We start from the raw sequence: 27,677 nt of genomic DNA, 5'->3' as shown, positions 1-27,677 counted from the left end.
GCAGCAGCGTTCTGAATCAGATGCAGTTGTCTGATTGATTTTTTAGGGAGACCTGTAAGGACACCGTTACAGTAGTCAAGTCTACTGAAGATAAAAGCATGGACAAGTTTTTCCAAATCCTGCTGAGACATAAGTCCGTTAACCCTTGATATATTTTTAAGGTGATAATAGGCTGATTTTGTAATTGTCTTAATGTGGCTTTTAAAATTCAGGTCTGAGTCCATGACTACACCAAGATTTCTGGCTTTGTCTGTTGTTTTTAACATTGTCGTTTGAAGCTGAGCGCTGACTTTTAATCGTTCCTCTTTAGCTCCAAAAACAACCACCTCAGTTTTTTCTTCATTTAATTTAAGAAAGTTCTGGCACATCCAGTCATTAATTTTTTCAACACACTTATTCATTTGTTGTATTGGGCTATAGTTCCCTGGCGATAAGGTTATGTAAATTTGTGTGTCATCCGCGTAACTATGGTAACTTATTTTGTTGTTTTCCATAATCTGAGCCAGTGGAAGCATGTAGATGTTGAACAGAAGAGGCCCCAGAACTGAGCCTTGGGGAACTCCGCACGTCATATTTGTATGCTCGGATGTATAATTACCTATAGACACAAAGTAGTCCCTATTCTTTAAATAGGATTCAAACCACTTTAGTACTGAGCCAGAAAGACCAACCCAGTTTTTCAATCGGTCAAGTAATATGTCATGGTCGACCGTATCAATATTATACTAACAGTTATACTTAAGTTTTATGACAAACTGAGACTTTCTTGACTTGTAAAAAATTATCTTTTAAATTGACAAACATATGTGTAATTCTGAGTCACCTTACATCCCACAACAAAATATATAACATTTACAAACTATCCATCGGTTTATTTTTATTTTTCTAACCTTAACATATTTTTCACCTCAGAATGCATATATGTCATTTTACTTAACATCGCGGTTCAATGCAAGGTTGTATGTGGTGTGCCACGCCCCCAGAAGGGATGTCATAGCCACAGAACCTATTTCTATTTTGTTTTTTTTTAATCTCACGCTTGCTTATGATGGGCTCAATGTTGATTTTTCGTAATGAAAGTTTATGCAGCTTAACTGTCCCACTTTATCAGTATTCACTCTACATACTTTTACAGCATTTATTCATTTCAAAACAACAAAACATTGCTTTTATTAAAATGAACAACCTTTATAAATGTTTTAGTTGCCATTCTAACTACTAGCATTATGTTGTTATAGCAACATAATGCAGTTAATTTGAACATGCTATGTTTATATTATACCTTTATTCAAGGATCAGCATCAGTCTGATATATCTACAAAACAATACCAATACTTACCAATTTTCCAAAGCAACAGAAATTCCCTGAGGGAACGGTTTAGTTCTACTCACTGTTGACAGCCTTAGCTGAATATGGGAAGGGTTGGGAAATGGAAAGGAAGGTGTGTACTGTGACTCAAGCAGTCGAACACGCCGCAGCACATCGGTAAACACCGTTAATCACAGGTTAGCAGATGAGAACGTTAATTGCAGCAGAGGAAATAACAAGACCCGGAGGAGGCTTCTATTTCTCGACACCCCCACTGTTACTGATAAGGGCCAGACGGGTGGTGTGTGTGTGTGTTTGCACTGAAAAGTGAGGAGTGTCTGGAGGAAAGAGGTGACGAGGGGGATTTAATGTTGAATATGAGCTTACAAACACTTTGCTTTGTTGCTTTTGTGTCTCAGACCAACATCTTTCTCTCTAAACAAGACAAACACCCAACCAAAGTTACTAGAAAAGCAGTCAGTCACTAGGATTTCAAAATACAACTTTATGAGTTTTAGACAATATCTTATTACAGTATATTCTTCATGATGGCACTTAAGTTAAAGAAATGCCCAACTAATTTCATTTTGCACCGTATCAGTTTCATACATTTTTAAGAAAGCAAAACCTTTTCAAATACACAGCACACAGGATTGGCAATATTGGTAGAGGCAACGTCTTTTTTTCTTACCGTCAATCCCCCAGTTGCTTCTAATATTCTTGCAATACGCAATATTCATTGTGAACTATGTGTTTACGTAAGGATGTCAGGGATGTATTAGGAGGACTGGATACTGTGTTGCGTGTTGGCACCCTAATCATTCAAGTGAAATTGTTCACCAGGTTCTTACTCCACAGCGCTGTGGAGATCTGGCAATCAAGGTCTGGCACTGCAAGACTACAGGGGGCAGCAGCTCCAGCAGGGGACCCCAAACTTCCATTTTTCCCCAAGCCACATTAACTAGCGCTGACTGGGGCATCCTGAGGCGTTCCTAGGCCAGTGTGGAGATATCATTTCTCTACCTACTCCTGGGTCTTCCACGAGGCCTCCTCCCAGCTGGACGTGCCTGGAACACCTCCCCTAGGGAGGTGTGTCCAGGCGCGCTGTAAAATTACGTAGTATTAACAGAGACAACAGTAACTGTCCCGTTCTTGTGCCGCATGTCAGTTAAACATATGTTCCCACCCAGAGCGTCAAATAGTGACGCGAAGAGTCTTGACCATGCCCGTCTAAATATATGACCCTAAAGTGCCAGATGCTAAAAGAGACCTTTTTGTGTCAGTAACAAACGCCAAAGACGCTTGACCAAAAAGTGCGGCTTTTTGACGCACTGGCGGATGACAATGTGTTGCATGACCACAGGCGAAAATTGACCGGTAGATCGAGAGCTTGGTCGAATGATAGATCTCATTATAGAGGCACAAATCATTCCAATAACTCGAACGCACATTGACATTAACCGAGTAGGAGTTTTGCATCTCATCAATAACTCACTTATTAGAAAAGAGTGAAAAATACAAAAAAAAATAACAGTGTTAATAAATGGTGTTAATCAGGTTATTGCAACAAATCAGTTTTTCTTTCATTTAAATGTGTTGACGTCGTCCCCATACAAACAACCTGCACATGGCTTCCACAGCATCTAAATCAATCAGCATGGCTCTATGCATCCAATAGCTGCCTAATTGATGCACTAATCCAGTCACTAAGTACTGCAGCGCTGTGGAGTCTGCCCAAAGCAAACACAACACACAAGTCATCAATGAGCTGCTTCTCAAACAAGAGAGTGGAGCAGGACTGACAGAACATCTATGAACTATAGATCAAGGAAGAGAAACGCAAACTACTCAGCTGCACACCTTTGGCCTGCAACAAGACAGCTTTCTTATCTAATGGGTCTTCAGGAAATGAGGCTGCAATGCATTTCTGTGATATTATTTTACACGTCTGCATATGCGTACATCGTGTGTGTGTGTGTGTGGGGGGGGGGGGGTCAGGACCCACCGCATCAGAGGGTTATCCCCCTCTAAAAAAATATTTAAAAAACATGCTGTGTATTGTAAACAATGTAATAATATATAATGAAAATAACTGAGTAAGTAGTAAAACAATACAAACGGGGCAAAAAAAATTGCGTTTTAAGTTTGAAAACATCTTGAGCCCCCCCCTTCCTTGCCTCACAGTGGTTTGGTGTTCAGAGAGACGGCGCTGGGTGGGTGGGAGAGAACAAAGTTTTAATCACTTTAGTAACGTTAGTTGTGGAACTCCAGTAAGTAGACAAGGCTATTTTATTCCCTTCAAACATCAGATGAAGTGATTCTTTTCTCTAATACAGATGTTACTTTGTCATTAATAAATTTGTCATGACAAAATATTTTTCCATGAATCCTCTATGTTAGCGATTATAACGTTACCTAGCTTGTTTGGTAGCTTGTTTGATAGCTTGTTGTAGTGCTGCGCGGTATACCGGTTTATACTGTATACCGGTATTAATTTCCCATGTGATATGAATTTTTTCATATACCGTAATACTGGTGCATTGAGAGAGCGGCCGAAGTAATCTGCCAGCGAATTGAGAACGGGAGCCCTGTTAACTGCGTACCCTTCTCACTCATGGTAGTAACTTTATAACACAACAATTAATAACCCACAACTAACTCTCTTTAACAGGATAAAACACCATAGCACACAACAATTTCTAACACTAATAATTTTACATTTACAAATTTACACCGCCAAATGGCATGCTGGGTAACATTATAGCTGCTAGCTAGCCAGATAGCATAACAGTCTGTTAAGCTGGGAGAGGCTCCAGTCACTACTGCACATTCAAGAACAGAGAAAAAAGTCAGAGGATGAAGAAAGACCGGAGATACACAAGAACAACGTGTGCTCAAGGGAGGAGCCCCCGAGTTTTTTGTTTCTAAAAAATGGGACATAATTTAGCCACTGTTGTTGCCTGTCACTCTAACATTACTAGGTTGCGCTAACGTTACTCGGCCGTGCTAACGTTACTCAGCAGTGCTAACGTTACTCAGCCGTGCTAACGTTAAAGTCATGTCACTTCAAGCATGCAGCAGAGCAACATTATGAACACAATAATTTGTGGGCCCTAAACACCTCCGAACTTCATTATCTAGAGATATAGCTACTCTGGATGGGGTTGCCCTGGCCTCCAGCACCACTGTTAGAAATTTAGGAGTTATCTTTGATCAGGATATATCCTTTAATGCCAATCTAAAACAAACCTCAAGAACAGCCTTTTTTCATCTTCGTAACATTGCCAAAATTAGGAATATCCTGTCTCAAAACGACGCTGAAAAACTAGTCCATGCATTTGTTACTTCCAGGCTGGACTATTGTAATTCCTTACTGTCAGGTTGCTCAAATAAGTCTCTTAAGACTCTCCAGCTGATCCAGAATGCTGCAGCGCGTGTTCTCACAAGAACTAAGAAAAGAGATCATATTTCTCCTGTATTAGCTTCTCTGCATTGGCTTCCTGTTGAATCCAGGATTGAGTTTAAAGTCCTTCTCTTGACCTACAAAGCTCTAAATGGTCTAGCACCATCATATCTAGAAGAGCTCCTAATACCTTATAGTCCCACTAGAGCACTGCGCTCCCAGAATGCAGAGTTACTGGTTGTACCTAGAGTCTCTAAAAGTAGAATGGGAGCTAGAGCCTTCAGTTATCAGGCTCCTCTCCTATGGAACCAGCTCCCGATCTGGGTTCGGGGGGCAGAAACTGTCACCTCATTCAAGAATGAACTTAAAACTCTCCTATTTGATAAAGCTTATAGTTAGGGAGTGAGGAGTTGCAGTGTTCACCTAACTGGCCCAACTGTTTCTCTTCATAATTGTTAGATTAATAATACATAACAAAGTAGAGGGAGGCAGGCCAGCCAAGCCGATCCCGCGGGGGGAGAGTTCTAAGCCCGAAAAAGCTACCTCTCCTTATGACCTGTCTCTCTTAGTTACCTGTTATAGTTACGCTGTTATAGTCCTAGACTGCCGGGGGACTTCCTTCCTTTGACACACTGAGCTGCTCTCTCCTCTCCCTTTCTATTACTGTTACTATTACTATTACTATTACTATTTGTGTGCAGCCCGTCCCAGAAATGCTTGTTACTAATCCTAGCTTCTGGGGAGTTTACTCCCCGGAGTCCTTATGCTTTTTTTTCCCCCAGCGTATTTCCTTGGAGAACGTTGGCACCAAGATCCTGGTCGCAGCTGTCGCCGTGGCCCTGCAATGTCATGCTGCGTCCTGCTGAACCCTGCAGCTTCCCGCTACATCCAGTCACTGTTCCATTATTAATGTGACTACTATCGCCACTGTTCATCACACCCCCAACCGGCTCGTCAGACACCGCCTACCAAGAGCCTGGGTCTGTCCGAGGTTTCTTCCCAAGAGGGAGTTTTTCCTCGCCACTGTCGCACTGCTTGCTCTTGAGGGAATTACTGGAATTGTTGGAATTGTTGGGGCTTTGTAAATTATAGAGTGTGGTCTAGACCTACTCTATCTGTAAAGTGTCTCGAGATAACTTATGTTATGATTTGATACTATAAATAAAATTGAATTGAATTGAATTGAATAACAATCCACCTACAGTCCCGCTACAGACCGTTGAGAAAGACAGGTTCAGAGCAATGATTCAAACCCTGGATGTAAGATGTCTTGCATCGCTGAAATACGTCCGCCAACACAGAAGGAGGCTGACAGCGGAGCTACGTTCAGTCGCCCACATTTCTACAACAACCTAGCTAACTTACCTGTGGCCAAGGTAGTGTTTATACAACTAGCTTACAACTATTTTGTTTTGAAAGGGAAACAATGTTAACGTTGTTTGTATGTGTATTAATTCAATTTAAGTTTATTTTACTACTTTGCACAATAAAAATAGTTGAGATTCTGTAACTTTTTCATGCATTCTCCTTCATAGAAAGTTATTGTATAATGTTGTGGAGCCAAGCAAACCCTTTAGTAATCCAAGCTTTTAGTAAACATGATGAAATTAAAATGTTTTTGTGATTTTCTATGTACTTTATTTTTTATTTTCTACCTGACAGTAGAATAATCCATTATAAACCTATATAAAGGCCCAGTCAAGCAAAAGAAAGAAAATACCGTGATATACCACGAAACCGCCAGAATCTTAAAAAAATACCGTGATACAAATTTTTGGTCATACCGCCCAGCACTAGCTTGTTGGATAGTTAGTTAGCTAACTTGCTAATTCCATCCAACATGCTTCCACTGGTTACGGACAATGAGCTGGCTGGCTTGTTAGTTAGCTTGCTTGCTATGAGGCTCAGTTCTCAGTTCAGTAACATCTTTATTAGAGAAAATAATCACTTCATCCAATGTTTAAAGCGAATAAAATCATTTGCCAGCCTACTTGCTGGAGTACCACAACTACACATATCCCGTACAACTGTACTATTTTGGCTGTATTGTTTGTGTCCCCTTCAAATATAGCTCTTGAGAAAGTTAATGTTTATTAAATCTATACGTTTGGCCTTTTTGCAACTGGAGCTGCAGCCCCAAATGTTTTCTCAAAAGTCCCGAATCTTTTAGGCTTTCAAAATACCTTCAACTCTTGTATACTACTGCTACTACTATGCTATTCCCTAAATAAATCTAATAAAATGCAAATGTTCTTCTGTTGGCCTAATATTCGAATCAGAGCATTTAAGACCATGTTTACTTGACATTGTTAAGGATCCTTGATTTGCAATTAGAGCAGCCCAGATTATTATAGCATTTCAATAAATTGTAGCAGATTTAGTATAACATAACAAAAATGGGTTTCAAGATTAGTAATGCTGTTTATGCCAAATTCCTACCCTACCCATGTTATGGGAATTAAAAATATTTGCCTCTTTTTAGGTGACAGCAGTAAAAATTATTCATCCTTAACAATTGTTGTGTTCTAGTTTCAGAATAATAAAGACAGTTGCAGAACGATTAGATGGATGTAGGCTCTACAGGATGATTTTTTTCCCTTGGCAACTATCATGTTTTTCCCAAACGATGTGCAGATTATATTATCACTTGGCTTGAAAAAATAGTGCATATAGCTGCTGTAAATGGTACAAGGGGGAGCATGCCCACGGACCCGCCTACGTTTGGGCTGAACCCTGAATTTTTTTAACATCTGGCTCCTGCCCTGGTTGGTTCACCCAGTTAACGAAACTCGTCAGACGCTAAGAATAACAATCTGTCAGGGGCAAAAACAGCACTTTTAGTGAATGGAAATTGAAGGTGCGCAATTGCCCATTAAAGATCCCATGACATGGTGCTCTTTGGATGCTTTTATATAGACCTCAGTGGTCCCCTAATACTGTATCTGAAGTCTCTTTTATATAGACCTTAGTGGTCCCCTAATACTGTATCTGAAGTTTCTTTTATATAGACCTCAGTGGTCCCCTAATACTGTATCTGAAGTGTCTTTTATATAGACCTTAGTGGTCCCCTAATACTGTATCTTAAGTCTCTTTTATATAGACCTTAGTGGTCCCCTAATACTGTATCTTAAGTCTCTTTTATATAGACCTTAGTGGTCCCCTAATACTGTATCTGAAGTCTCTTTCCCGAAATTCAGCCTTGGTGCAGAATTACAGCCACTAGAGCCAGTCCCACAATGAGCTTTTCTTAGGATGTGCAATTTCTGTGTCTGTAGCTATTGCGGATGAGAGGGGGGGGAGGTGGAGGGGGGGGGGGGGGGTGTGGCCTTGACGAACTGCCACTTTGCTCGTTTGAAAGCCATGATGTCTCTCTTTCATGGGTGGGCCAAATTTTCTTGGTGGGCAAAGCAGAGAAAGGGGAGGTAACCTAAGATTCCAGATCAGCCAATCTGAGCTTTCATTTTCTCAAAGGCAGAGCAGGATACCCAGGGCTCGGTTTACACCTATCACCATTTCTAGCCACTGGGGGACCGTAGGCAGGCTGGGGGAACGCATATTAATGTTAAAAAAACTCATAAAGTGACATTTTCATGCCATGGGACCTTTAACGTTAACATTATAGCTTGTTTTGTCTCTGCCAACTGCTTGCTTAATACTGGACCAATTTCAAATATTGTTGTTCCCATCAGTCACATAGACATACAAACATGACAAAATAGGGTCCAGGTTGAAAACGACAACAAAAAGAAGTTACCCTTTAATGACCTCCACCCTGTAATTGTTTGCTGGGGAGGGCAGTGCTGTTACTGGATTAAAAAAAATATATATGGTCACTAAAGCTGTTTCTCAATGAGGATTCAAGTTTACCACAGGTCCTTTCGGCATGCAGCAGAGACAAGGGGGGAGGGGGTGAAAGAGGGAAAGTTGAAGGCAGGAGGAGATAGGAATCGATCGTGGAAGTGTGTTCCTCCCCACCAACACTGAGGTTAAAAGAGAGGCCTGTGCAGAAGAATGTCCTACTGAGTAATTACAAAAGCACCTCTCTTAACACACACAACTGCCCCGGCTTTCATGCCAACCCGTGTTAATAATCAGTGCTCATAATGAACAGAATCCATAGGTCTGCTGGGTTAAGGTCCTCAACAACCTTGCTCCAAGCAACAATGGCCATGGCACAGCATAAAGACACACTGGGCTTCCTGCTGTTGGAACTGTGCTGCGCTACTGCCCCCCTGTGGACACACTGGACACAGACAAGCTCCAGTGGATTCAGTTGTTTTAGGAGACTTAACTCATCTTTAGCAGCTTCTGAGACAGACTTGACATTATAAACAAGGTAATATACTGTAATTGTATCTATTATGCAATTAAATGCGAGAATGTGTTTGAGTGTTAATCCGTGTTTGATAAATGCCCTTTTTAATCTGGCTTTTAATTTGAATGTTATAGCATTAGTTTAAAGTGTTAATCATTGTTCTTTATATCTTTTTTTTAACCCTGGTGTTTGTTTTATTATGTTCAGAGGTATTACCAGTATGCTCTGTTGTTGTAATTTTTTGTCCCGCTTTAAACAAATTGTATTATTCTTTTTTTTGTATACGGTTCTCTTTTTGTTTCTTGTTTTCATCTGCGTTTTAATTTAGTTCTGTGAAGCACTTTGGGCTGCATGCTTGCATAAAAGGTGCTATATAGATACAGTTGAGTGTTCATGTCAGTCTTGGGCTATGGTGATGTGAGTCATAGACGTGCATCATCTTTAAATTTTAAATCACTCCCCCTTGAGAGTCATAACTGGTCATGTCTATGGTACACATCATTGTATTTTATATGAAAGTGTCTCTGAGAGAGACGTGATACTCACTGGTATCTCTTTATCTATGAGGCTCTTATTGGGAAACTAGCACATTACCTTACAGAACTTCTCTGTTACTCAGAGGGACATTATCAGACTTGCTCTGCTCGGTTTATTTTTAAATTTTTTTAAGCAACAGAACATTCCCTGACAATGGACCAGAGAGAAAAAAATATAATAATTCCATGTAAGTAAATAAAGAGAAACTAAAATAAATCACATTAAATAAAGTAAAATAAGGATTGTGTTTATACATACTCTGCTATAAAAAGTACATAAACCCACAAATCAAATTAAGCAAAACAAGTTAGAATCTAACTTGAAAAAAATACTATTTAGAAATATGGTTTTAAACCTGCAAACTTCTACTTGTACTTTCTTTACATAATTTTACTTTCTTTTGTATCCTAATTTATTTATCAAATTGTATTCATCAATTTTCAATTCAGAAAGTTTTATTGTCTTTTTATCTTAATTATGATGGTGTTCTTTTATGTGTTGTTGTTTAGTTGTTGTCTTTGTAATTACTCAGTCATTGTAAATGACGACTGCCTCTCAATGAACTCAAGTGTAAATAAAACGTGAAATGCGGTGCATCTCATAGCCCTTAAATTGCCTCCTTGAGTACTCCACTTGCCTTCCTTCCTCGCATCTTAAGCTTGATTTATACTATTATTATACTTGTGCGTTGGTGTGTGCATCGAGCAGGCATGTGTGTGTGTGTGTGTGTGTGTGTGGGGAGTGTGTGATAGAGCGAGGGAGAAAGTGAGAGAGTGACGGCGATTAGTGAGTAGTGACTCTCGAGTCATAGTGATAGAAACAAAGTGTCTCCCCTGTTCTTTCTGACCACGGTGGGAAATCTGTAGCAGGAAAAGTCCTTGATTTCATGTTGTTTATGGAGAAGGAGAACCAGGAAATGAGTTGGGGGAAACGCAACGTTACCAAGCCATGGCAGAGCGTTGTACGCAGGCATGAAAACGGGTCAGGGGTGAAAAAGGTGAGAAGGATATTACCCCTCTAGGGGGGTCCGGGGGCATGCTCCCCCGGAAGAAAATTTGAAATATTCCATATTTTAAAGCATCAATCTGATGCATTTTGAGATGCATTTTTTGCCAACCAACAATATAATATTTCAATATGCACTCATTAAAGTTAATTTGACTGGCAAAACAGTTAAAGTCCTTCTGACATTACACAATAATAAAAGTCATAATTTTTAAAGACTAAAAAGTTTTGGATACATTTTTACTTCTTCCAACCATATGTTAAATAAAGAGTCAATGTGGATTTACATATTGCAATAATATCATAATCCTACAATGAATCATTGTGAAAACTAAAATCTACTACTTTGGCCAGGTCATCATCAAAAAAGCGAATTAGTACATCCAAGATTTTGTCCATTTTGATATTAGCTGCTTTATTTACATTTATTAAAAACGTGGCATTGTTTATCTTTTCATATAGCTAGACGTCTAGACTCTGGGACAAGGCCGTTATGTTTAAATACCTGCCATGCTGATTCCAAACAGACAGCTTTGTCGAGGCAGTTTGGGCTTCAGATAGTTTTACAAATCATGATCTGCTATGAACGTGCACATTCGTATTGTTTGTATCACGGTCGGTCAGTGAAGGAACAGTCGCAGTCTTAACGGTAGCGGTGGTTGCCGGTAACGTACTCGTATGACAGAGTGCACGGTCCGAAGCTTTGTGACTAGCATCTAATGACTAGCAAGCTCTTTCTTACCGCTGCTGCCGTCCAAAACATGCGCTGCAGAAGCAAGCACCCGGCTCCCTCAAACGACTTCCCGTCTCCACCCTTTTCTTCTTGTCCTCCATTCATGCCCAGCGCCATTTGTTTTAACTACTTTCTTAACTAAAGCTACAAGTTTGATAAACTTTGCCTAAATTTTTTAGCCGCTAAGCACACGGAGAACACACCGGCACCGCACTCTGACATTTCGGCAAAGACCCGCCCTACTTTGCATCTGATTGGCTAGAACTCGTTTCATTGGTTGGTGGAAGTTCGATGATTGGTTAAATCCATAGACAGTATGGTTAAATCCAGCGCATTAAAACAAATCCCATGTGGACTTTTTAATTTATTTATTTTTCTAAAATAGTCATACGCCAGAAATCGGGCACCAGGCCCGAGTACTTACACCCCCCCCTCTCACCCCTTAAACATGATCTCACTGAATCTACACGATTCACGTAGGTCACCTATTTTGGTTTCAAAGGGGCGAATTTCGCCGAAAGGTGAGTGATTTTCATGTCTGGTTGTATGTCGCTGCGACATGTAGTTACATTTTTCGAGAGGTGCACGTCAGGCTACGGCGTCGGGTCCGGCGTAGGTTCATGTCTCCACATACCTACGTACGTAGCAACGGCATAGATTTTACGCGGAAGTATAAATCACGCTTTAGTCCCTCCCACCGAGGAGGCACGGGAGAGATGCGAGGAAATCATGGGAGGATAGAGGAAGCAAATGTGTTTTAGAGGGATGAGACTTCCCTTCCTCTGAAGTGTCAGATAGGTCAGCTGGTTGGGCAGAATTAGCAACTCCTTCAGCTGCTCGGCTTCCAGGAAGGCTGCTCTCGTGTATCCTCGCCTATAGCTCCTCGGTGATCCCTCCTCGGTCCTCGGGGCAGAAATAAGAGCTTTGAGACGGCCTTCACTGAGGACAGAACAACTTCCGGTTCAGCAGAGGACAGAGGAGTCGAGGAGCTATCAAATGAGGGCCATGAGATGCAGCCTTGGTCTATGTTTTACAGTTTTAGGCTTTTTGCTCTGTCTTTCATTGCCCAGCATGGCTGGTTGATCTCTTAGCAGACTGGAGAGGCTGCCCTGCTGTCAGTCATCTGTCTATTCACCAGAGAGATGCAACAGTCATAATATCACATATCTGCACTTACTCTGTCATTTACTCATTTGGGAGAGTCTCATTGGCGAACACATCTCATTGCTTGTTTGTGTCATCCTTACTATCTAATGTTTTGTTTCTTACTGCACTGAGTCTCCAATCCTATTTCAAGTCCATCTCTTGACGTTCCAGTCCCTCCACAGGGTGGCACACCCCACCTTTCACAAGATGTTACCCAAACATCCCATACAGAAAATACATTTCCTTGCGTTGGTAAATGGTTAAAACTTGAACCTCAATACCTTTGCAATCTGTTTTATCCAAGTTTACCTGCTACAATTAATAGTCACTTCCCATATAATTCACTGATTTATGCAGTCATTCTGTTTGTTTTTTGAGTGATGTGATTTTTTCCCAATCTTTGGGTCACTTGGTCTTCTTGTGTAATAATGCTTGTATAACCTCAAATTTGTGAGGCACAATCAAGTTATAGACATATTTGTTTTTCAGGACGACCTGGGCTATCAGGATATGTATGCTGCAGGGATGTCACATGAATGTATATATTAGTATGTGACTATAAAGACAAAAGAAAAGACTAAAACAGAAATGTATTGGAATCACACAGAGAACAATGATGAACACGACTTGAAAAAAATTTCCTCCCAAGTCTTGGTGAATGGTGCCTTTTATCAAAAATATTGCACTTCTACATCCATGATTTACAACCGCAAGTAACGTCAGACAATCTGCTTCCTGTTTACACCGGCTCACACATAACCAGTGTATATATGGATGGCCATTTGATATGTGTTGTCAGACGTTAATATGGACAGAATTCTGCTACTGGAGCTAAAACTCTTGTGTGAACGAGATCTTTTACTCTCAAAACGCGGCTTAAAAAAGGAAAACGTAGCAGAGTAGATATAGCCTAAGGCGTGGGAAGAGGTAGAGAAGCTGACAGGCTTTCTTCACTGAGGTGTTGACGTGAGTGGACCATGACAATCCTCTGTGATGTAGACACAGAGGGATCTGAAGCTGTCCACCCTCGGTTGATCCTGGCAGGTTGGTAGTTCCTTCCCTGCGTCTTCCCAAAAGTCCACCATCAGCTCCGTAGACTTGCTGACATTCACAGAGAGGATAGGCAAACAGCAGTACAGGGTTTGGGGGACATGAGAAGGAATAGCTTCCAACACGTCCGGAGATCAGATTTGTTAAAACAATCTGTGTTGAGGTTTCATGTCGATTTCAACTTTGGTGTAGTACATTTTGTACTTTTGACCAAACTGTCTTTGCAGTCTGACCTATCAGCAATCATATTACAGTGTCTGTGCTGTCATAGTACAACCTACTCCACAAGAAATGTGGCATGGTTTACCGAAAGTTGTGAGACAGAAGTAGATGGTATAAATTTCCATAAATGAACTGGGCTAAAGTATTGTCCAGTTAAAACCAAAGACAGCAAGTAGTCACTGCATCACCGAGCTGCCAGCACCATGCATTTCCAGTACAGGAGGCATATTAGCTGGGCCACTTTCTGGTCTGATGGAGCATTTATTGAAAGCAGTTATCTTCTTCATATTGGCTGGAGTAATATTTCAGTAAGAAAATGCAATCATGACATCTTTGTGGTTATTTAATAAACAGTAGGCACATATGTAAGGTTATGCAGATAACAGAAATAGTAACACATTGCACTACTTAACCCTTGTGTGGTCCTTCGGGTCCCAGTGACCCGAAGGACCACACAAGGATTATGTACTTCCCTTTACTTTGTTGAGAATTGTTCTCTAAACCCTGTTTCTTGTAAAGTAAGTAAGTAAAGTTTATTTCTAGAACACATTTAAACACAGTTTAAGCTGACCAAAATGCTGTACAAACAAGAACTAAGGTGCTGTATTAACCCTTGTTTAGAGAGCAATTCTCAACAAAGTAAAGGGAAGTACATAATCCTTATGTTGTCCTTCGGGTCACTGGGACCCGAAGGACAACACAAGGGTTAATGTTCACTATCTGATATATGTATCAGCCCGAGACCATGGGTGTAGCGCTATTTGTTTAGGTACCGGAGCACACCTATGACGCACGTGCACAGTTAAGTTGTGGCTCATTGCGAAGGTTATTAAAACACTGTTCCTACGGTGGCAAGATTCCATACATTAGTCAGCTTTAAACTATTAACTGAAACGATGCTTTTCTGCCTTGTCTTCTTTACTAGTTAACAGCTAGCTATAGACTAACAAAACATATTTTAATTGACTGTGCCGCTCAAAGGCTCCCGCTGACAGCTACCTGAAACTTTTAGCTTAAAGGGGCGTTATGCAGTTTTGGCAATTTCTTCACTGTTTTCTCACACGTTTCTCTTTAGAGCTCCTCCTATAGCTTCAGAATAGATATTTGGCAACACTGTTGTAAAAACTTGTTGGCGACTCTCCCCCCTCCCATCTTCTTCCTCTGGTCATGTGCAATTGTTTTCAAAGAAGCCGGCGAATGCACGGAGCCATGACCACTGAGGTAGACAGCTATAAGCCCGTTAACAGACAGCGATCATAATAAAAACCTTTACGGACAATAGCAAACATCCTGAGGTCACAATAACAAGAAATACAAATGCTTTCCTAGCTTTGTGCTTCTTTTTTGCCAGCTCAGCCATGACGATAGTCTGAAAAACTCCATTGCTACCTTGTTCTTATAGCTAGCCGGTTCCTGTATGTGTGCAGTACCTTAAAGCAATTTGTTACATCGCAAGACCTGATATCACGAGATACTTCCTGGTGCTGAGGCCGGCAGCTCGCCGGCCCAAAGTTGCAAAGCTGGTTCCGCTCACAGGCGCTAGGGGGAAGCGAGACGACCACCATTCAACCTGAAAAAAGTCATATAACCATTCCAATGACTTCGAAGCTGTTCAGTTGAAGTAAATTAAGCTAAAAAAAACTGCATAGTTCCCCTTTAACTTTTATAAATCAGTCAACACACCTTAAATATGACATCTTTAACCACTCAATTTGCTTTTATTGCCTCTCTCTCATGACAGACGCTTTATTTATAATTGGATCTTCGAGCATTTAAAAAAAAAGAAGTGAATTTCAACAAATTATGCAAACTAAGAATATTCTGTTTCTTCACTTGGGAGAGAGAAAAGTGGCGGGGCGTCATTCCAGTGCGCTCCGGCAGCACTACACTCCTGATCGAGATCAACAATAAGACACTGACACTGGAGGCCTGTAGAGGTCTCTGATAAGGTACTGAGCGATCTCTCTGGATTAGGATTTAGTCTGTTAGGACAAACGGGTTAACCGCTCACTCACTTCCCACAGCTTCTTAGCCAGGGCGTCGTCCCGTCCCTTGGCTCCCACTTGTTGCAGTGCACAGTTGGAGAAGTAGCGTCCGCTGAGCGGCTGGAGGCCCTCCTGCAGGGCACAGTGCAGGATGGTCTGGGACCCCCCCTCTGGATCCAGGAAGAAGAGCTTGGCCAAGGGCTTCAGGAGGAGCTGCTGCCAGAGGCTCATACTGCGACCCAGCTCTGTGGAGACCACTCCTGGAAGAACACATGACCCAAACATATGAGATTTGGCTGAAGTGCTTCATGGTTACTGCTGACCTCATAAAGTGGCGTATGTATGTATGTCATTTTGCCGTGTTATCAAGACGCATAATCGCTTTTAAGCGTGTATTTCAATGCCGTTTGGCCGTCATTGACCTGCATTACGTGTGAGTTATTAAAGGAATATTTCACCGCTGGAAATCTGAATATATCTTTAAATTGGGTCACTTATGTAGTAGACATGTGAAAAAAAAATTTAAATTGCTGCCTTCTAGGCCGAGAAAAGCCAGAAAATGTGTTTTGGTCTTATATGGATGAAAAACACCAAATCCCAGAATGCACCTGCTTCGTTGCTTTGAGTCCACTCCCAAGCCACGCCTACCGCTTGACAGACCGACAGAGGCATTCAACTCAACTCAAGCGTGTTTTATTGTCATTTCAACCATATACACGAAACAACGTTTCATCGTGAGAGATAATAAGAGGCATATACTGTCACTTAAAAATGTGGGATTTTGATGGATGACCTTTTGACCTGGGGGGTCAAGAGGTCACGACCTGTCAAAAAGATATTGATGCCTTCCAGGTGTGTGTGACTGGACTGTTCTGGAAGCTTCTAGAAGGAAGGTGTGTCCCGGAAATGACGTGTGTTAAGTGATGCAATGAGGGCGTCACAGGAAGTAAAAATATCTTCATTTAAATGATCCAATGAGCGTTAGAGATGAAATATCCGGATGTTTTTGAAATGATCCAGTGAGAGAAGAGGGGTGTAGCGCTAATTTTGAGCATAAAAAGGGTTTCTTCCCGCTTGAAACAGAGAAAGATAGGTTTTTCATTCTACACACAGCATGAATGTAAGTTTGAGTAACACTGATGCGTTTGAAATGAGCCAAAGACCAAGAATTAAATCAAGTATCTTTACACTCTTTGGAGCAGAGAGCAGAACGTGTGTAAGGCAGGGTTGTAAAATAGGAATGTGTAAGGCTCCTCTTACAACAGGCCAAGTAAGTGATTGTAATAAGCGTGAATGGGCCTAAGCCCAAAGGTCAATGCATTTCTACCCACACTCACGCACACACACACACACACACATGCACACACTCACACACACACTCACGCACACACACACACACAAACAGCCACAGTTCATGTTGTCAGTACATGTTGATCGTATGTCTGTGCATGCTTAGCTCTACTCCATATGTCTGGCCCTCCTGTGTCCTCCGCTGCTCCGTACTCATCTGGCTGTGCCTTCTTCGTTCTGGCCCGGGGATCGGTGTTCACTCCCTTTTCCCAACATACCCCTTTTTCCCACGCCTCTTTTTTCCCATGCCCACAGCAACACTCTACCGGAAATTGCGTTTTCAATTCAAATAAGCGAACCAGTGAGAAGTAGTAAAAAAAAAAACAATAAAAAAAAAACATTTTCAACAGATCACACAAAATCACAAATGGCATTTGAACACATAACATTCATTGTGACTACTTTCTTTGAATTTTGAGTGATTTATACAACTTAGTCACACTTATTTTTTGTTTACGGTCAAAATGACCGCCATAGAAAAAAAAAAGTATAATATTCATCCATACACACACTCCTACAACTTTCCTGTGCTTGTGTGGCATTATACACATGAAACACACGCACACAAACAGACACAGTTCATGTTGTCAGTACATGTTGTCATGTTGCCGCTGCATGTGAGCCACTAATGTTCGCACAAATATGCATATGAATTTTAATTTGTGAATACATTTGTATCATTTAAATGTAACCACATTGACTTAAAAGATTGTTTGTGTTTAATGTGGTGAAAGATGCAAACAAAAATTACAAAAATTTAAAAACAAAAGTATGCTTGGGAACATTTTTGTATTATTACAAAAATGCAACCTGAACCAAATATGTTTCTTTGTAAACGCGCCGTTAAAAGTAAGTAGTTCTAACTTGAAGTTATATGACTTCACCGGATGCACTCATGTTTTAGAGACGTTGCGTTGTAATTCAGAATTAAAACAATGTCGCCAAAATGTAAGTCTTACAGGCAAGATATGGTATGTTCAACATGAATTTGAATTTGTGAATACAAAACTTATTTTGTATAATTTTAATGTAACTGGCACATTTGACTTAAAAGATTGTTTGTGTTTAATGTGGTGAAAGATGTCAATTTAAAAAAGATCAGTACTTCCTTAAGTATTTAACACCCTCATACAAGAAAAGAAAACAACAGTGTTTTTGTTTTTTTACCACGCCCAGAACGCTTCCATACCACACCTTTTTTCCAGAAGTTTCCAAACTACGCCCCGTTCCAGAATTTTCCTAACCACACCCACCTTACAATAGTATAAAGACTGAAGCAGACAGCGACAGAACATGCCACAGATGCGTTTGAAATGAGGGACTGAGTAAGAATTAAATCAAGTATCTTTACACTATTTGGAGCAGTGAGCAGAACGTGTGTAAGGAACCAGAGAGAGAGAGAGAGAGAGAGAGAGAGAGAGAGAGAGAGAGAGAGAGAGGGTCTCCCGTTTTACTTTATGAAAGACACACATGTCCAAACAAGCATCCACCGTCTAACAATCTTGAATGTGGCCTCACACAGAGTATCTTACCATGGAAAGTCTTACCCGAAAAAGACTCAGCTACATAGAGGCCAGTAACATGGCCAGAGTGAACTACGTGGCCGATGTTCTGTTGCACCACGAGATGATATCAGGTGAAGAGTTGGAGTACATCCAGGCTATGAGAGGCACTCGGGACAGGGCTAGGGCCTTGATCGACCATGCAAGGAAGAAGGGCAATGGTGTTTGTAAGACGTTTATGCAAACCTGGGAGGACAACGACAACCACAACGTCTTCTGTGGCTCGGCCGCAGCACCCGAGGTGTCCGGAGAGATACTCGCCATCTTGGACGATCTCCCGCACTGAGGATTTTGTGGGACTCAAGTGTTTCCTGCGCCGACATACAAGTGTTAGTCAGCCCCATTGCTCGAGCCGTTATGGATCGTCTGACTCATAGAACCCAGGTAGCAGATGCATCGCCCGGGCGCTACAACGATAAAGCCTGCGCGGTCTTGATCATCCTGCTGAAGCGCATACACCGTAATGACCTGGTGGAAAGGATCCCTAGCAGCAACCCGCGGACGGTGGCCAAACCGTCAAATCAGCCACGACCCTTTACCTTTGCTGAATATCGCAACGCTATCCAAGGAAATGCAGCTGATGTCAGGGAGAATGTGTGCCATACACTGGGGACCTCGACGCTGACACCATGACAAGATTCATATGGACCCTGCATCTCCCAAGCAGCAAGTCTGAATGTGTCACGAAAGTGTCAGTGACCTTGTAAAAGCATCCACAGAGCATGTAAATCAGACACGTTCATATATACGCGGAAACCGTAACGCATCGCTGTGTAAGGTTGGGAGAAATGACTTAGCCCAAAGGTTGGAGATGCACATAGCTTGGCTCGGTGTCTGAACCTCGTGGTCTGCTTCGTTCTGGCCCGGTGTTCACCCCTTTTCCCAACACACCCCTTTTCCCATGCTCCAACACTCTGTACCAGTAATAGCGTTTTCAATTCAAATAAGCGAACCAGTGAGAAATCAAAGACGGCGATCGCATCACGCAGCGCGCTCTAGCGGCGAATCTGGGAGCGCATCTCGCAGTTGTGATGATCGCCGGCCATACCGCGAGGGGTGGGTTACCTCCTGAGCGGATGATGTATTTACATTTGTAAAGGTGTTAAAAACGCCTGATAGACCAATGGTTAGCTTGTAAATGTGAGGGCTATTGTTGGGGGTGTTAACGTTCATGCAGGGCGTGGCTTGTAGGATTTAAAAGGTCTTGGTTTCATGCCGGCTGCTCACTTTTTACCGCAGTTTTTAACTAGCTCGTTTTTTCTCACCCTTCAACAAAACCAGCTGTGGATTTTCTTTTTAATTCTTTGTGGGGAAAAAAAGAGGAATCGTTTTTCAGCCATGTCTATCCACAAATTTGGACAACAATCAGGATCATCTGATGTCAAGAATGTGAGACAGCTAGAGTAGGACCCACTACATTTGCTCTTGTGCACTCAACCCCGAAAAGAGTTATGGGGAGGTGGAGAGACTGGAACACTATTTGGCTTGCGACAGGCCCCTCGAAAAGAGGCATCAGACGACGGCGATGCTAATACTGGAACAACATGCGGTTGGAACCAGGCTCCCAGAAAGAAGCGATTCCGTCCAGAGATCTTTCCTACAAGCATGACTGTACATCGTGTACATCTGATCTAGAATATGTCGGTGTCAATGGATACAGATATTCAATTCGATACAGTGCAGGATACGTGACATTAGCTGTTTACACTAGTGTTGCTGTCGAACTATCTGGCAAAGCCAAAACAGCCTGTACAATCTCTGTGAAAGAACGGAGCCTTTTTCGTGAGGTTGTCTGCCCAGACCTTGAAAATCCTGGCTTACCTGAGCTAGTGTATGTTTGTCAATGGGACAGTAGCATTGGAGCCAGTGTCTATCGTGTGGAAGCAGACCGTTTCACTAGACCTACAGAGGATTTTATTTTCCTTAGCGTATGCAGCGAAAGGGAGAAGTTAGTTGCAGCCCGTGGTCCTGAAGAATGGAAGTTAAAACCATACCCTGTTTCTAACGAGGAATACAACAAATGGTTTAAAAACGTCTTCTTTATACAATGGTGTGACTGGGAGATTTTGAAGAAACAGTTTGATACCATTGACTATGTCATCAGAAGAGACAAAATAAGGAGTTCTTATGAAAACATGAGAAAAAGATTGATATTTGGGGATGCTGACCAACAGTCTCTGCCCCTGCCATGGACCCTCTATAGACCTAAAATCGTGACACACAAAGACTAGCAAAATGGTTGGTCTAATCTTTTATGTGCTCAATTATTTGCCAAAATAGTTAAAATGCTTTTTTTTGCGACTGTGATTGTAATGTGTGATTTTTTTCTTCCCACAGGATCTGGAGTGGTGTCATCCGGCCCCCCGGAACGCCTAACACCCCGTATTTATTTGCAGCACTGACGGCAACCGGCTCCCTAAATCCCTTTTCATCATCATCATCAACACCTCCAACGCCGCGAACACTTTCTTAGTATTTGGTAGGATTGCCTGTTTCACTTGGGCCAAACGTTTTGGGTATCCTTCCACAATAGTTTGCTGGAATTTTGGCCCACCTCTTGACAGAACTGGTGTAACTGGGTCAGGTTTGGAGGCCTTCTTGGCGCGCACTCACCTTTTCAGTGCCGCCACAAATGTTCTATGGGATTGAGATCAGGGCTTTGGATGGCCAATCCAATACCTTGACTTTGTTGTCCTTAAGCCACTTTGTAACTAATTTGGAGGTATGCTTGGGGTCATTGTCCATTTGGAAGACCCATTTGTGCCCAAGCTTTAACTTCCTGGCCGATGTCTTCAGATGTTACTTCAATATATCCACAACATTTTCTTTTCTCATGAGGCCATCTATTTTGTGAAGTGCACCAGGCCCTTCTGCAGCAAAGCAGCCCCATAACATTATACTACCACTCCCATACTTCACAGTTGGGACGGTGTTCTGAGGCTTCAAAGCTCAGCCCTTTTCTTCCAAATATACCGTTTATCATTATGGCCAACAGTTCAAACCTTTGTTTCTCCAGACCACAGGACATGTCTCCAGAAATTAAGAGTTTTTGTCCACATGTCTGGCTTTTTATGGTGGTTTTGAAGTGATGGCTTCTTTCTTCTCCCAGAGTAACCTTTTAGCTCATGGTGGTACAGGACTTGTTTTGTCGCGGACACGGTCTTACCAGTTTCAGCTAGCATCTTCACAAGGTCTTTGCTGTTGTCCTGGGATTGATTTCGCACATTTCACACCAAAAACGTTCCTCCTCTGGGATTCAGAAACCGTCTCCTTCCTGAGGTATGATGGTTGTACGGCCCCCTTTTTTTTACACGAAAAAAACGTGACCTTCGCATCTGGAAATTGTACCTAAGGATGAGCCACACTTGTAGAGGTCCACAATCATTTTCCTGATGTCTTGGTTGATTTCTCTTGATTTTCCCATGATGTCAAAGAAAGAGGTGCCTCTTTATATGCATCCACAGGCGTACACCAATTAACTCAAATGGAGATCTAAAACAGAAAAAGTTTACTCTGATTTCATGTATGACAGTAAAGAAATAAAAAGTTTACTGATAAGTTTTCTCGAAGTGTATGTAAATATCTGGTTTCAACTGTATAATCATATGTTTTGCTATGTTAAGATGTGTGATATGCAAAAGTGATGGTTTTAATCACTCACCTTTTCAAGCTTCATGCTCCACATATACGCTATCTATAAACGACTAAGCTAAGATGAATTTACAAATTTTGTTATTAAAGTACTGTTTATGCATATTTTCATTCTACATGGATTAAATCTGTAAATTAAACCTTTATTTAATTTATTTGATGCAAAGTCCCCACTAATCATGATGGAATTTGTGTGAATTATGTAAATAACATGCAAATGAGGTCCAACCAACCATGTTAACTCAGTTTTTTACAAGTACCCATATAGTATGGGGAAGTCATTACTTTATCAATTCAGATGTTTGAAGGTATAAGCTAACAAAGCTATGGTGAGTATAACTGATTTTTTCATACATCTAGCACCTTTAGAAAGGGTGGCCCCACAAGTGATGGTTATAAAGTTGGTCCTCACATAAAACATATAAATGAGTATGTGTGTGTGTGTGTGTGTATGTGTGTGTGTGTGTGTGTGTGTGTGTGTGTGTAAGTGTGGCGAGAGCAGAGTTTGACCTTAGCTGACAACTGCAAGCTAGAGGCCCTTGCTCTGTTAAAGGTAGAAACTAGTCTAGCCCAAGAGAGATCTCCAACATTGATAGATGTTGTAGATAGAAAAAAAGACAAAAAATAATCTAACAAACAAAACAAAATTAACAGAACATTGTATACCAATAATAGAAATACAAAGTCGAACAATATCACATTTGGAGATATCAATTCAAAATAAAATAGCATATCTTGGGAGGACAAAGCTCCCTATTTTTATTATTTTTTTTTTTTTTAACAATCTCATAGTTTTCTTAAATCCTCTCTTTTTAGTAAATAACAAGAACCTTGTTTGAGTCAGAGTTTTCATGTAATCATAGTGGTCGCTTTCAACACCCTTCAGGGTCTTTTCAGTGATATGTTTAGAGGATAAATAGTTGTGGTCTTAAATTCTTAGTTTCTGCTCTTAAGTGATATATAATGTGTCGGTCATTCTCTGAACAGGCCATCAAATATTATGATATTCATATTATATTGACCAAGTTGTCAGTTGCATTCATTCCTGTATGTATATATTTTGTATAAGTAATGATTATGATAAATAATTGAGCTCAGGTTGAAATGTAGATAACATAAGACCAGAGAAAAGGCAAAAGTAGTACTACTTACTTTTAACGTTGACGCTTTTACAAAGAAAGAAATTTTTGCCGAACGTTAAAAGTAAGTAAAAATTACTTTTGCCCTTCTCTGTCTTTATGTTATCTATGTTCTTATTTTACAAAAAGAGAGGATTTAAGAAAACTATGAGATTGTTAAAAAATTAAAAAAATAAAAAAATAGGAGCTTGTCCCTCCAAGCGAACTGCTATTTTATTTTGAATTGATATCTCCCAAATGTGATATTGTTCGACTTTGTAATTCTATTATTGGTATACAATGTTCTGTTAATTTTGTTTTGTTTGTTAGATTATTTTAATTGTCTTTTTTCTGTCTACAAAATCTATCAATGTTGGAAGATCTCTCTTGGAGTAGACTAGTTTCTACCTTTAACAGAGCAAGGGCCTCTAGCTTGCAGTTGTCAGCTAAGGTCAAACTCTGCTCTCCACCGCTTACACACACACACACACACACACACACACACACACACACACACACACACACACACACACACACACACACACACACACACACACACACACACACACACACACACACACACACACAAACACACTTATATGTTTTATGAGGACCAACTTTATAACCATCACTTTGTAAGGGCCCCTTCTAAAAGTGCAAAGGGCTAATGTATGAAAAAAATCAGTTATACTCACCATAGCTTTGTTAGCTTATACCTTCAAACATCTGAATTGATAAAGTAATGACTTCCCATCCTATAGCGTACTTGTAAAAAACTGAGTTAACATGGTTGGTTGGACCTCATTTGCATGTTATTTACATAATTCACACAAATTCCATCATGATTAGTGGGGACTTTGCATCAAATAAATTAAATAAAGGTTTAATTTACAGATTTAATCCATGTAGAATGAAAATATGCATAAACAGTATCTTTAATAACAAAATTTGTAAATTCATCTTAGCTTAGTGTTTATAGATAGCGTATGTGGAGCATGAAGCTTGAAGAAGTGAGATGATAAACCATCACTTTGCATATCACACACCTAACATAGCAAAACATAATGATTATACAGTTGAAACCAGATATTTACATACACTTTCAGAAAACTTATCAGTAAACTTTTATTTCTTTACTGTCATACATGAAATCAGAGTAAACTTTTTCTGTTTTAGATCTCCATTTGAGTTAATTGTGGCACGCCTGTGGATGGATATAAAGGCACACCTCTTTCTTTGACATCATGGGAAAATCAAGAGAAATCAACCAAGACATCAGGAAAATGATTGTGGACCTCTACAAGTGTGGCTCATCCTTAGGTACAATTTCCAGATGCCTGAAGGTCCCATCGCTCATCTGTTCAGACAATAATACGCAAGTATAAAAATGGGAAGACGTAACCATCATACCGCTCAGGAAGGAGACGGATCTTCGAAATCCCAGAGAGGAACGTTTTTGGTGTGAAATGTGCTAATCAATCCCAGGACAACAGCAAAAGACCTTGTGAAGATGCTAGCTGAAACTGGTAAGACCGTGTCCCGAGCAAAACAAGTCCTGTACCACCATGAGCTAAAAGGTTACTCTGGGAGAAGAAAGCCATCACTTCAAAACCACCATAAAAAGCCAGACATGTGGACAAAAAATCTTAATTTCTGGAGACATGTCCTGTGGTCTGATCGAAACAAAGATTGAACTGTTCCGGCCATAATGATAAACGGTATATTTGAAGAAAAAAAGGGCGTAAGCTTGAAGCCCTCAGAACACCGTCCCAACTGTGAAGTATGGGAGTGGTAGTATAATGTTATGGGCTGCTTTGCTGCAGAAGGGCCTGGTGCACTTCACAAAATAGATGGCCTCATGAGAAAAGAAGAAAATGTTGTGGGATATATTGAAGTAACATCTGAAGACATCGGCAGGAAGTTAAAGCTTAGGCACAAAATGGGTCTTCCAAAAATGGACAATGACCCCAAGCATACCTCCAAATTAGTTACAAAGTGGCTTTAAGGACAACAAAGTCAAGGTATTGATTGGCCATCACAAAGCCCCGATCTCAATCCCATAGAACATTTGTGGGCGGCACTGAAAGGTGAGTGCGAGCAAGAAGGCTCTCCAAACCTGACCCAGTTACACCAGTTCTGTCAAGAGGAGGGGCCAAAATTCCAGCAAACTATTGTGGAAGGATACCCAAAACGTTTGGCCCAAGTGAAACAGGCAATCCTACCAAATACTAAGAAAGTGTTCCGCTGGAGGTGTTGATGATGATGATGAAAAGGGATTTAGGAGAGCCGGGTTGCCGGTCAGTGCTGCAAATAAATACGGGTGAGAAGCGGCGCCCGGGACGGATGACACCACTCCAGATCCTGTGGGAAGAAAAAATCACACATTACAATCAATAGCCTAAAAAAAAGCATTTTAACCATTTTGGCAAATAATTAGCAATACAAAAATTAGACCAACCATTTTGCTAGTCTTTGTGTCTCACGATTTTTAGGTCTATAGAGGGTCCATGGCAGGGCAGAGACTGTTGGTCAGCATCCCCAAAATATCAATCTTTTCTCATGTTTTCATAAGAACTCCTTATTTTGTCTCTTCTGATGACATAGTCAATGGTATCAAACTGTTTCTTCAAAATCTCCCAGTCACACCATTGTATAAAGAAGACGCTTTTTAAACCATTTGTTGTATTCCCTCGTTAGAAACAGGGGTATGGTTTTAACTTCCATTCTTCAGGACCACGGGCTGCAACTAACTTCTCCCTTTTCGCTGCATACGCTAAGGGAAAATAAAATCCTCTGTAGGTCTAGTGAAACGGTCTGCTTCCACACGATAGACACTGGCTCCAATGCTACTGTCCCATTGACAAACATACACCAGCCCAGGTAAGCCAGGATTTCAAGGTCTGGGCAGACAACCTACGCAAAAAGGGCCCCAGTCTTCACAAGATTGTACAGGCTGTTTTGGCTTTGCCAGATAGTTCGACAGCAACACTAGTGTAAACAGCTAATGTCACGGATCCTGCACTGTATCGAATTGAATATCTGTATCCATTGACACCTACATATTCTAGATCAGATGTACACATGTACAGTCATGCTTGTAGGAAAGATCTCTGGACGGAATCGCTTCTTTCTGGGAGCCTGGTTCCAACCAAGATAAGTTGTTCCAGTATTAGCATCGGCCGCCTGCTGCCTCTTCGAGGGGCCTGTTCGAAGCCAAATAGTGTTCCAGCTCTCCACCTCCCATAACTCTTTCGGGGTTAGTGCACAGAGCAAATGTAGTGGGTCCTACTCTAGCTGTCTCACATTCTTCCCGGACACAGATGATCCTGATTGTTGTCCAAATGTGTGGATAGACATGGCTGAAAACCAATCTCTTGTTTCCACCAAAAAGAATTAAAAAGAAAATCCACAGCTGGTTTTGTTGAAGGGTGAGAAAAAACGAAGCTAGTTAAAACCCGGGTAAAAAGTGAGCAGCCAGCATGAAACCAAGACTTTAAATCCACAAGCCACCCTGCATGAGATTAACACCCCAACAATAGCCCTCACATACACTAACCAGTCTATCAGGGTTTTTAACACCTTTTACAATGTAAATACATCATCACGGGTCAGGAGAGGTAACCCACCCCACGCAGTATCCCCCAACAACGCGAAGATGCGCTCCCAGATTCGCCGCTAGAGGCACAGCCGGATGACGCTCTTTGATTTCTCACTGGTTCGCTTATTTGAATTGAAAACGCTATTACTGGTATAGAGTGTTGGAGCATGGGAAAAAGGGGTGTTGGGGGAAAAGGGGAGGAACACCGGGCAGAACGGCAGGCCACGAGGTTCAGACACCGGAAGCCTAGCTGGATGTGCATCTCCAACCTTGGGCTAAGCCATTTCTCCTAACCTCACAGCGATGCATGTATGGTTTCAATGTGATAAGGAACGTGTCATGATTTCACATGCTCTGTGGATGCTTTACAAGGTCACTGACACTCGTAACATTCAGACTTGCTGCTTGGGAGATGCAGGGTCCATATGAGTCTTGTCATGGTGTCAGCGCCGTAGGTCCCGAAGCGTATGGCATTAATATTCTCCTGGACATCAGCTGCATTTCCTTGATAGCGCTATGTATATTCAGCAAAGGTAAAGGGTCGTATTGATTTGACGCTTGGCCACCGCCAATGCGCCGCTAGGATCCTTTCCACCAGGTCATTACGGGTGTACGCGCGCTTCAGCAGGATGATCAAGACCGCAGGCTTTATCGCGTTGTACTGGGCGCATTGCATCTGGCACCTGGGTTCTA

The 27,677-nt window shown here is 41.3% G+C and overlaps 1 protein-coding gene across 5 annotated transcripts in view; it reads right to left on the bottom strand.

The window, feature by feature from the left end:
* Positions 1–27,677, bottom strand: part of LOC120546960 (dehydrogenase/reductase SDR family member 13-like) — a 122,053-nt gene that overhangs the window by 53,060 nt on the left and 41,316 nt on the right. For 2 of the 5 annotated variants that reach the window (XM_039782252.1, XM_039782290.1), the window contains exon 5: positions 15,736–15,965. In XM_039782252.1, coding sequence (XP_039638186.1) covers positions 15,736–15,965 — 230 coding nt within the window. The other 3 variants (XM_039782262.1, XM_039782271.1, XM_039782280.1) reach the window with 3 other exon arrangements.

The sequence above is a fragment of the Perca fluviatilis genome, chromosome 2 (genome assembly GCF_010015445.1).
Source record: "Perca fluviatilis chromosome 2, GENO_Pfluv_1.0, whole genome shotgun sequence".
NCBI lineage: Eukaryota > Metazoa > Chordata > Actinopteri > Perciformes > Percidae > Perca > Perca fluviatilis.
The sequence above is the reverse complement of the archived record's forward strand: the minus strand, read 5'-3'. Positions and strand labels throughout refer to the sequence as shown.